The sequence below is a fragment of the Nomascus leucogenys genome, chromosome 15 (assembly GCF_006542625.1).
Source record: "Nomascus leucogenys isolate Asia chromosome 15, Asia_NLE_v1, whole genome shotgun sequence".
Classification (NCBI taxonomy): domain Eukaryota; kingdom Metazoa; phylum Chordata; class Mammalia; order Primates; family Hylobatidae; genus Nomascus; species Nomascus leucogenys.
Genome location: NC_044395.1, coordinates 17560840 through 17573244, shown reverse-complemented (window position 1 = coordinate 17573244; position 12405 = coordinate 17560840). Strand labels below are relative to the sequence as shown.

General features: G+C 42.1%; 1 protein-coding gene across 2 annotated transcripts in view; it reads left to right on the top strand.

Annotated features, from left to right (window-relative positions):
* Positions 1-12405, top strand: part of RNF214 (ring finger protein 214) — a 57401-nt gene that overhangs the window by 11603 nt on the left and 33393 nt on the right. For both annotated transcript variants that reach the window (XM_003253201.3, XM_003253202.3), the window contains exons 5-6: positions 435-575; positions 2785-2924. In XM_003253201.3, the coding sequence (XP_003253249.1) occupies positions 435-575; positions 2785-2924 (281 nt within the window). The remainder of the gene's footprint in view (positions 1-434; positions 576-2784; positions 2925-12405) is intronic.

Genomic DNA, 12405 nt, shown 5'->3' with positions numbered 1-12405 from the left:
GAATCATGTTCCTGGACGCTTTTTTGAGACAGAGTCTTGCTCTGTCGCCTAGGCTGAAGTGCAGTGGCACGATCTCAGCTCACTGTAACCTCAGCCTCCCAAGTAGCTGGAACTACAGTGGAGTACTGGCATGCCCAGCTAATTTTTGTATTTTTTTTAGAGTCCAGGTTTTGCCATATTGCCCAAGCTGGTCTCGAATTCCTGAACGCAAGTGATCCGCCTGCCTCAGCCTCCCAAAGTGCCGCAGTTATAGGTGTGAGCCACCATGCCCAGCCAATCTCATCGTATTTTAATGAATATAGCCACATATGGCTAGTAGCTTCATTATTGGATAGTGTGGTCATAGAGCTCTATACAATGCCCTGGACAGGCACTGGTGAATGTTTCTTGTGATTAAATTAGGAAATAAGCTTTTCTTGTCTTGTTCATAATAGGATAAAATGATGACAGAGAGAACCCTGTTGAAAGAGCGTTACCAGGAGGTCTTGGACAAACAGAGGCAAGTGGAGAATCAGCTCCAAGTGCAATTAAAGCAGCTTCAGCAAAGGAGAGAAGAGGAAATGAAGAATCACCAGGTATTTTGCTTATATTGAAATTGTCAATGAGTTAAGCAACAGTCTCTGATCAAACTTTAATTTTTTAAAAAACTTTATTTATTTATTTTTGAGACAGTCTCACTCTGTCACTCAGGCTGGAGTGTGGTAGCATATTCTTGGCTCACTGCAGTCTCTGTCTCCTGGGCTTAAGTGATCCTCCCACCTCAGCCTCCCAAGTAGCTGGGAACACAGGTGCGTGCCATTATGCCTGGCTCATTTTTGGTATTTTTGGTAGAGATGGGGTTTTGTCATGTTGCCCAGGCTGGTCTTGAACTCCAGACTCAAGAAATCCACCCACCTTGGCCTCCCAAAGGAGGCCTTTTTATTTCAGTTAACTCAAAAATAAAATTAAAGTTTGAGCCGTCCATGCCCGGCTCAAACTTTAATTTTATTTTTGAGTTAATTGAAATAAAAAGACAAGGCGGGGTGTGGTGGCTCACACCTGTAATCCCAGCACTTTGAGAGGTCGAGGCAGGTGGATCACTTGAGTCCAGGAGTTCGAACCAGCCTGGGCAACATGGCAAAATCCCATCTTTATCAAAAATTCAAAAAATGAGCCGGGCATGGTGGTGCGCACCTGTGGTCCCAGCTACATGGGAGGCTGAGGTGGGAGGATCGCTTAAGCCCAGGAGGCAGAGGTTGCAGTGAGCCGAGATTGTGCCACTGCACTCCAGCCTGAGTGACAGAACGATACCCTGTCTCAAAAAAAGTGTTAATACTCATAGACTTTTTTTTTTTTTTTTTTGAGATGGAGTCTTGCTCTCTCACCCAGGCTGGAGTGCAGTGGCACAATCTTGGCTCACTGCAAGCTCCGCCTCCTGGATTCACACCATTCTCCTGCCTCAGCCTCCTGAGTAGCTGGGACTACAGGTGCCCACCACCATGCCCGGCTAATTTTTTGTATTTTTTTTTTTTAGTAGAGACGGGGTTTCACCGTGTTAGCCAGGATGGTCTCGAGCTCCTGACCTCATGATCTGCCTGCCTCGGCCCCCCAAAGTGCTGGGATTACAGGCGTGAGCCACTGCGCCAGACCACTCATAGACTTTTAATCGAGAATGTTTGGATAAATTAGATGCATCCATATGCTACACAGCTATTTTTGAATTAGATCGATATTTATTGACATAATACATTCATGTCAAATAAAAGAAATCAGGATGCAAAATAATGTATGTAAAACGATCCCATTTAAAAAAAAAAAAGCGAAGAAATGCATACCTAAGTATACATGTCTTTGTGTAAGCATAGAGAAAGATGTGAAAGCATAATACAAAGCAGTTAACACATTGATTACTCTTATGGGTGGAAGTGGTATGAAGTGGGGGAATGACTCTTTATCACTTTTGTATTATTTTACTTTTTTTTTTTTTTGAGTCTGGGTCTTGTTCTGTTGCCCAGGCTGGAGTGCAGTGGGTGCAATCAAGGCTCACTGTATCTTTGACTTTCTGGGCTCAAGTTATCCTTCCACCTCAGCCTCTCGAGTATCTGGACTACAGGCATGTGCCACCACACCTGGCTAATTTTTTTTTATTTTTTGTAGAGGCAAGGTCTCTGTATGTTGCCTAAGCTGGACTCGAACTCCTGGACACAGTGATCTTCCTGCCTTGGGTTCCTAAAGTACAAGGATTATAGGCATGAGCCACTGTGCCTGGCCTGTTTGACTTCTTATTTAAAAAAGTGTGTGTTTGTACATATATATGTCTGTGTATATATGTGTGTGTGTGTATATATGTATATATTTGTTGTTGTTAAAGAGTAAAACAAAACCCATGCATAATAAAGTAGAATCATAACAAAATGAAATAAGACAATATTTGCTGGATGTAACAGACCCTCCCTGGTACAAGAACACCTTTCTCAGCATTCTTGACAGGTGTTCATTCAGCCTTTATTTGAACACCAGTAATGAAGAGCATACTGCTTCACAAGGCAGTATATTCCATTTTTGAACAATTGGATTGCTAGAAATGATTTTTCCTGTTGAATTGAAATCTGCATTACTGTAACTTTCTCCTTTAGGTCTGAATACTGGCTTTTGGAGCTACTCATCAACCACATTCTTTCAATTCAATTTGAATTCACTAAAGTCAATACGTGAATTTGTGATAGTTGAAAATAACCTTCGCATCAAAAAAACTAACTTATTTTCTTTTTTATTTGTGTGTGACTGTAATTGTGTGGAACTCAGGAGATATTAAAGGCCATTCAGGATGTGACAATAAAGCGAGAAGAAACAAAGAAGAAGATAGAGAAAGAGAAGAAGGAGTTTTTGCAGAAGGAGCAGGATCTGAAAGCTGAAATTGAGAAGCTTTGTGAGAAGGGCAGAAGGTAACTGATGTTAAGAATAAAAACCCTGTGTGTATGTATATATGCATGAGGGGCCAGACCCGTTTGTATTTGCAGTTTCTTTCCCTTCGGTTTAATTTTTATTTGAAAAACAAGTGTACAAGTAAAAACTCTCCAATGACTTTAGCTTTTTCAGTATCAAACATTAGACTTCATAGAAAAAAGTTCAGAGATTTATTAAATACTTTGAAATAATAACAGTTAATTGTTGAGTCCCAAGTGTGGTCAAGATTTTGATACGGGCCGGACGTAGCGGCTCACACCTATAATCCCAGCGCTTTGGGATGCCAAGGTGGGAGGATTGCTTGAGGCCAGGAGTTTGAGACCACCCTGAGCAACCTAGCAAGACCCCCTCTCTACAAAGAAATAAAAAAAAAAATTAGCTGGTTGTGGTGGCACGTGGCTGTAGTCCTAGCTACGTGGGAGGCTGAGGTGGAAGAATCGCTTGAGCCCAGGAGTTCCAGGCCGCAGTCAGCTGTGATTACGCCACTGCACTCCAGCTTGGGTGACAGAGCAAGACCTTGTCTCTTAAAAAAAATTTTTTTTTGATATGAATCTAACACCGATTTTACTTTATAACCTGATATTTATAAGTTCAGACCATGGGCCAGGCACAGTGGCTCACACCTGTAATCCCAGCACTTTGGGAGGCCGAGGCAGGTGGATCACGAGGTCAGGAGATCGAGACCATCCTGGCCAATATGGTGAAACCCCATCTCTACTAAAATACACAAAATTAGCCGGGCGTGGCAGCGCACACCTGTAGTCTCAGCTACTCGGGAAGCTGAGGCAGGGGAGTTGCTTGAATCCAGGAGGTGGGAGGCGGAGGTTGCGGTGAGCTGAGACCCTGTCTCAAAAAAAAAAAAAAAAAAAAAAAACCAAGTTCAGACCATGAGCATACTTTGAATGATTACATTTATGTTATTCAGCATCCAAGTAAATTTCAAACAGTAACATTGTAAGCTGTGAAAGAATTATTTAGTGGATTTGTGTCCTTTTCTGGGTACTGCAGAAAAAGCAAAGTGGGCATAGAATTTGGTCAACTTCTCAATTTTCTAAGTTTCTTTTTTTTTCTTTTTTTGAGACGGAGTCTCACTCTGTTGCCCAGGCTGGAGTGCAGTGGCGCGATCTCAGCTCACTGCAAGCTCCACCTCCCGGGTTCACGCCATTCTCCTGCCTCAGCCTCCCGAGTAGCTGGGACTACAGGAGCCTGCCACCATGCCCGGCTAATATTTTTGTATTTTTAGGAGCGACAGGGTTTCACCATGTTAGCCAGGATGGTCTCGATCTCCTGACCTCATGATCCACCTGCCTTGGCCTCCCAAAGTGCTGGGATTGCAGGCATGAGCCACCGTGCCTGGCCAATTTTCTAAGTTTCTTAAAATGACCTGTTTGGAAATCATAATAGCTGTAAATACTCTGTTATTTTATTTAAATTCTACCAAGATGTTTTTTGTTTATCAAAAAAATTTTGGCTTTTGCTAATGCGTCAGAGTGCTGAGTTAGCAAGCTCATATGCTGAATCATTTTCTTAGTCTCCAAGATAATAATTGTGAAGCTCAACATGAGGAATTGTGTTTGAGAGAGGGCTTGTAGACCAATCAGTTGTTCTGTTGAGAATCTAGTGATACTGAATGATTAGAAGGTGGGTCAGTTGTCTATAATGATAATTTTCTAGAAATTATGAGGAGTGTACCTGGAATAGAACACTATCCCGGCCACTGTTAGTGATCAAAGCAGTTGCTCCCACCCCACAACATGGTTTCTGCCATTGTCTTCACAATCTGTGTGAGGAAGATGACCATAGGCATGTAGCAACTTAGCAGCAGATATTAAAGTGCAGAAATTGGGAAGATGAGTCTATAATGTTGTTCTAAGCCCCATAGAAAATTTCCTTTTGATGTGTGCTCTTTACATTCTTTTTTTTTTTGGTTTTTTTTTTTTTTTTTTTTTCTTTGAGACAGAGTCTTGCTCTGTTGCCCAGGCTGGAGTGCAGTGGCACAATGTCGGCTCAGCAAGCTCCGCCTCCCAGGTTCAAGTCATTCTTTTGCCTCAGTCACCTGAGTATCTGGGATTACAGGCGCGTGCCATCATGCCCAGATAATTTTTAAATTTTTTACAGAGATGAGGATCTCACTCTGTTGACCAGGCTGGTCTCAAACTTCTGGCTTCAAGCGATCCACCTGCCTTGGCCTCCGAAAGTGCTGGGATTACAGGTGTGAGCTACCGTGCCCAGCCTTTTTTTAATTTTTAATTTTTATTTTTTTACCTTCAAAAAAGTCACTTTTACTCTTTACATTCTTTATGTAACTCTACTATCTTTTCCATCTGATTGAATTGCTACAGATGGTGATTGATACTAATAATTTTGGTGTTTGTGTTCTTGAAGATCCTTTTTTTTTTTTTTTTTTTTTTGAGACGGAATTTTGCTCTTATTGCCCAGGCTAGAGTGCAGTGGTGCAATCTTGGCTCACTGCAACCTCTGCCTTCCGGTTTCAAGCGATTCTCCTGCCTCAGCCTCCCAAGTTGCTGGGATTACAGGCGCCCGCCACCATGCCCAGCTAATTTTTTTGTATTTTTTTAGTAGAGATGGGGTTTCACCAAGTTGGTCAGGCTGGTCTTGAACTGCTGACCTCATGATCCACCCACCTCGGCCTCCCAAAGTGCTGGGATTACAGGCGTGAGCCACCGCGCCCGGCCCCCATTTTTTTTCTTTAAATGTATACGTCACAGTATGAGAATAATGTTTTCTGCCATTCTTTCTGTTAAATGTGGGGTTCAGTTTTCCGGAAGCAGGAGGAATGTCTCTTGTAGGTATCTTTGTTCTAGCAGTGGTGTAGGTTTTGCTTGGCATTCCATCATTTATAGGAACCGGGACACATAGATTTTGGTCATAATATTATTCACCTTGGCCTGCCATAACAGAATACCACTGACTAGGTGGCTTAAACAGCAGAATATTTTACAGTTCTGGAGGCTGGAAATCCAACATAAAGATGCTGGCAGGTTTGGTTTCTGGTGAGAATCTTTTCCTGGTTTGCCGACACCTGCCTTCTGGTTTCACGTGGCTTTTGCACTATGCGTGCACATTCCTGGTGCCTCTTCCTCTTCTTATAAGGACACCAATCCTATTGGATTAGGTTCCCACTTTATGACTTCATTTAACCATAATTGCCTCCTTCAAGGCCCTGTATCCAAATACAATTACACTGGGGTTAGGGCTTCAAGATATGAGTTTTAAGGGGCACAATTCAGTCCATAACAGTTGTATTTCCTGTTTATAGTGTTTTCATTCATTTGTTCAGCCAGCATTTATTGAGTATCTACTATGAGCCAGACAGTAGGGCCTGGAGAGTAAAAAGTCTTCAAAGTGATTATTATTTATTATGAGAGACAGATAGATAAACAGATGATTGCAAAATAGTGTAATGATACCATGACAGTGGTGGTATGAGAGCATCTGAAAGAGGCACATAACCCATACTGGGTAGGGGGAGTCACAGAGGGCTTCCCAGGGAATATCATTCCGGAACTGAGTCCTGAAAAATAAGGGGCAGAAGATAACCACCAAATGAAATGCATGATCCTTGGTTTGATCCTGAATGAAACAAAGTATAATTATAGGACGTTTTGGAATAATTGGGAAAATTTCAATAGTGACTACGCGTTAGATAATATTGTGTCAGTGTTATATATTTTGGGTGTATAAGCCCATGTTGTTGGAAAATAGTTTAAGAAATTAAAAAAACATTTTGCATGTGATTATGACATTGTTTCATTATGTAGAAGGATATTCTTGTTCATAAGAGATACTTGCTGAAGTTTTAGGGTTAAGTGTCATGATATAAATGTGGCAAAAAAGTGTAACAACCAGTAAATCTAGATGACAGGTAGATATTCATTTTATTATTTTATTAACCTTTTGTTGGTTTGAAATTTTCAAAGAAAAAGTAACAGGGGTCAGGATAGGTATAGGGAAGAATTAGCCAGGCAACAAATGAAGGAAAAGACACTGCTGGCAGGGGACTCAGAGATGAGAGAGAAAAGCAAGTGAGATGTGAAGTGGGGGAGTGAGGCCAGATCAGAAAAGGCTTTTATACTGTGTTAAGGAGTTTGGGTTTTTCCATGGTAGAGATATTGAAGGATTTTAAGGGAGGAGAGTATCAAATGATACAATTTGCATTTTATTTTTATTTTATTTTACTTTTTTATTTTTTGAGACAGAGTCTCGCTCTGTTGCCCAGGCAGGAGTGCAGTGGCACGATCTTGGCTCACTGCAACCTCCATCTCCTGGGTTCAAGTGATTCTCCTGCCTCAGTCTCCCGAGTAGCTGGAACTACAGGCCTGTGTCACCATGCCTGGCTAATTTTTGTATTTTTAATAGAGACGAGGTTTCACCATGTTGGCCAGGCTAGTCTTGAACACCTGACCTCAAGTGATCTGCCTGCCTTGGCCTCCCAAAGTTCTGGGATTACAGGTGTCAGCCATCCTGCCTGGCCTACGATTTGCATTTTAAGTAGATTACTTGGGCAGTTGGAAAATGGATTGGATTAGTGTATTTGACCAGTTAGGAGACTTATCTTGTCACAGCCTAGGTTAGAATAATTATGGCTGAAACTAAAGTAGTGCCAGTGGGAATGAGAGAAGTGAACACATTTGTAAGACATTTAGGGGCAGCACTGATTAATGTAGGTAGACAGGGTTGAGTTAGGGATAACTCCCATATTTCTGGCTTGGAAAATTCGGGAAATAATGGGGTTCTTTGATAAGATGTCTTATCTGTCTTACACGTTTTAACTTAAATTCTGCCTTCTTTGCAAAATTGCCTGTGCCATTTCTTTATGAACTGAATCTGATTTTTTTTTTTTTTTTTGAGACGGGGTCTTGCTCTGTTGCCCAGGCTGGAGTGCAGTGGCATGATCTCGGCTCACTGCTGCCTCTACCTCCTGGATTCAAGCGATTCTCCTGCCTCAGCCTCCCGAGTAGCTGAGATTACAGGTGCCTGCCACCATGCCCGGCTCATTTTTTGTATTTTTAGTAGAGACAGGGTTTCACTGTGTTAGCCAGGATGGTCTCAATCTCCTGACCTCCTGTTCCGCCCCCCTCGGCCTCCCAAAGTGCTGGGATTACAGGCGTGAGCCACCTCGCCTGGCCTGAAATTTTTTTTTTAATGTTTTATTCTTTTAGTGCCATATATCTGGTAATTATTTGATAAGTATTTATTCTATCACTGGATTGGAAATTAAGGGAATTTCACATTAATATTAATTAAAGATGAATTTACTTAATAGAAATCTGCTAAGTGCTTTGTACTATTTGAAGGTAGTCACTATGTATTTCAATGTAATTATAATTTTTTTTATTTTTAGAAACAGGATCTCACTCTGTTGGCCCAGCTAGAGTTGTAGTGGTACAGTCACGGCTGACTAAAGCCTTGAACTCCTGAGCTCAAGCCATCCTCCTGCCTCAGCTTCCCAAGTAGCTGGGACTACAGGTGTGCACCACCATGCCCATCTAAGTTTTTCTGTTTTGTGGAGACTGGATCTCAGTTTGTTGGCCAGGCTGATCTCAAACTCCTGCCCTTGACCTCTCAAAATTTTAGGATTACAGGCGTGAGCCACTGTGCCTGGTCTAATTATAATTTTTAAAGGAGACAAACTGAATTTACCAAAATGTAAAAGATCAAATATTTAGTTTAGTCATGTATTTGATTTTTTTCTCCTGGACACCTGGCTGCTTTGTCCTGGAAGTTGTCTTGCTTTTGCAGGGATAATTTCTAGTTCTCAGCTTTTATCCTTCAGGTTATTGCTGGCATTAGAAAGGTGAGGTTTCCCTGTTAGTGCTCTTCCAGTGCAGAACCTCTTTTAAGCTCCCTACCTTTAACAGTGACTTATTGTGTCCAGGTGCAATGGCTTATGCCTGTAATCCCAGCACTTTGGGAGGCCAAGTCGGGAGGATCGCTTGAGCCCAGGAGTTTGAGACCAGCCTGGGCAATATATTGAGACCTTATCTCTATAAAAAAAATAAATAAATAAATAAATGACAACAACAACAATAAGACAACAGCGACTCATTGAGAATGGCAGTAAGTAAGGCTCGTGGTGACCCTGTGTTTTAAAAGACATAATTGATTTATATTTTCATGGATGTAGCTTTGGACAAGGAGTGTAAAAACTGCAATATCAAGCAATATTTTTCTTCTTTAAAAAAAGTTCTCTGAACTTGCCTGATCAATTCATAGGATAGAATGACAGGTAAGTAGCAGATTAAGGGAGTTATTCATTGGAAGCATTACTCTGGATGTAATAGAAGAGTCTGTGTTGGCTGGGCGCAGTGGCTCATGCCTGTAATCCCAGCACTTTGGGAGGCCGAGTGGGGCAGATCACCTGAGGTCAGGAGTTGGAGACCAGCTTGGCCAACATGGCGAAACCCCATCTGTATAAAAAAAATTTAGCCAGGCGTGGTAGTGGCTGCCTGTAGTCCCAGCTACTTGGGAGGCTGAGACACAAGAATTGCTTAAACCCGGGAGGCGGAGGTCGCAGTGAGCTGAGATCGAGCCACTGAACTCCAGCTTGGGTGACAGAGCGAGACTCCATCTCAAAGAAAAATAAAAACAGAGTGCGTGCTAAATTAAAATTGAGGCCAGGCAAGGTAGTTCACACGTGTAATCCTAGCCCTTTTGGAAGGCTGAGGTGGGAGGATCGCTTGAGGTCAGAAGTTTGGGACCAGCCTGGGTAATATAGTGAGACCTCATCTCTGCTAAAAGTAAAGAAATTTGCTGGGCATAGTGGTACACACCTGTAGTCCCAACTACTGGGGAGGCTGAAGCAGGAGGATCGTTGATCCTGGGAGTTCAAGATTGCAGTGAGCTGTGATTGCACCACTGTACTCCAGCCTGGGTGATAGAGCAAGACCCTATCTCAAAAAATAAAATTGTCAGGTGCAAGAGGATTTGTTTTGGAAAATTTTCACCAAGTGCTGTTGTATTTAACTACTTAAGAGGTATGCTTTGAAGTCCTAATAGCTTACATAGCAATCAACAAATCTAGTATTCCTCAGGTGGAAAACAGTAAGCTAGGCTGTTGCAACATCCCATATTTTGACCATAGGTTTCAGTCCTTCTTTTTTATTTATTTATTTTTTTTTGAGACGGAGTTTCACTCTTGTTGCCTAGGCTGGAGTGCAATGGCGCGATCTCCTCTCACTGCAGTCTCTGCCTCCCAGGTTCAAGCGATTCTCCTGTCACAGCCTCCTGAGTAGCTGGGATTACAGGCGCCTGCCACCACACCTGGCTAATTTTTGTATTTTTAGTAGGGATGGGGTTTCACTATGCTGACCAGGTTGGTCTTGAATTCCTGACGTCAGGTGATCCACCTGCCTTGGCCTCCCAAAGTGCTGGGATTACAGGCATGAGCCATTGCACCTGGCCAGTCCTTCTGACTTGGTCTTATTCCCAATAAATTTACACTTTGACCATATCAAGATCTCTTTCTTGTTCAGTGACCTCACTCCATTTCCTCTGAGTCTGTCAACTCCCTTGGAAGTATTTCTTTCCATAGCCAGCCTAGACTTACGGTCTGTTAATGGAATTACTTGCTTACCATTGCCATCAGTTCTCTTGGTGCCTTGTTCTTTTCATTTTATTTTCCTGTAATACTCCAGTCCTGAGTCAAGTCAGCCACCTGACCTCTTCATTCTTCTTCTTCTTTTTTTTTTTTTTTTTTTTTTTTTTTGAGACAGAGTCTCGCTCTGTCACCCAGGCTGGAGTCCAGTGGCACGATCTCAGCTCACTGCAACCTCCACCTCCTGGGTTCAAGTGATTCTCCTGCCTCAGCCTCCTGAGTAGCTGGGATTACAGGCGCCCACCACCATGCCCGGCAAATTTTTTGTATTTTTATTAGAGACGGGGTTTCATCATTGTTGGCCAGGATGGTTTTGAACTTCTGACCTCAAGTGATCCACCCGCCTTGGCCTCCCAAAGTGCTCAGATTATAGGCTTGAGCCACTGCACCTAGCCCACCTCTTCATTCTTACACCTGGGCTGCTGAGTGCTGCTGGAGAAAATCACACAACTGTGTGTCCTGGGGCCAGAATACATTTATGACTTACAGCATCACCTGGATCCTCAGATGTATTTTTAGTAGAGACGAGGTTTTACCATGTTGGCCAGGCTAGTCTTGAACTCCTCTTCCTCGGAGGTCTATTCCAAACTTAAATCTCTCTTTCTAAACTTCTGTTTCCATCATTTCTCTTCTTACCCTTAGCAGATGATCTTGTTTTTTATTTCTCAGAAACAAAGTGTCATCAATGAAAACTTCTCTCAATTTTCTAACCATCAGCAGAGGCATTCTTCCTTTCTTCCTGTCCAGGTGTCTGAGTCTAAAACTCTACCTGTGTGTGCATCCCACTCCCTTTTGCTTCTGCTGTTTCTCCATAGATGACTGCACTTTTTTTTCTAGTGTGTAAGCTGAATACTGAGGCCATCCTAAATTCCCCTCTTAGCCCTCTCCATCACATCCACTTTAATATGTCTTGTAGATGCTCTTATTTATTTTTTTTACAATTTCATTGGCAATATTCAATGTAATTTCTTGTTTTTATTCTTTAAATTAATTTTTTTTTCTTTGTAGAGACAGGGTCTCAACTCTGTTGCCCAGGCTGGTCTTGAACCCCTGGGCTCAAGTGATCCTCCCACCTCAGCCTCCCAAAGTGCTGGGATTATAGGAATGAGCCATTACGCCCAGCCTCTTGTATATTCTTAATATTAATTATTCTTTCTTTCTGTCCCTGTCAGGTTCTCTTTAGTTTTCCTAGAGTACCGAGGTGGGCTCCTAAACTTTCTTTGCTTCCTGCCTGCCTCCTTTCTCATTATCTAATTCACTGCTACCATTGAAATCATTCCAAGATACAAATCTGATAATATCATTTCCCTGCTTAAATTTTTTCATAGTTCTGTATAGTATTTAAGTAAAGTTTTAACCCTTTACTTAGTATAAGAGGCCTTCAGTTACCTCTTCCACATTTATGTCTCTAGGTATATCCTTACTACTTGCCCACACAACCGTGCTGGTTTATACCTAACTACTATATGCAGTATTCTGAACGTACTTAAAACTCAGCCTGTGCCACCTGCTCTAGAAAGCTTTCCCACTCTCCCTCCCTCCCCTTTACACACCCTGACTGACTAATATAGCTAATCCTCCTCCTCACTCACCTAGCATGTTGTGTATACTGCTATCATAACACTTCTTCATGGCCTTTTTTGTTTACTTAACTACCTCCACCATTATATAGTTAGCTTCTTGAGGGCAACTGTTTTGATTAGCTATCACTGTGTAAAAATACCACTATAAAAGTTAGTATCTTGAAACAATAGTGATTTATTATTTCTCACAATTCTTTGGGTGAATTGCTTCTCAGATGGATGGTTCTGTTGGCCTTGTTTGGAGTCATTCATGTGGCT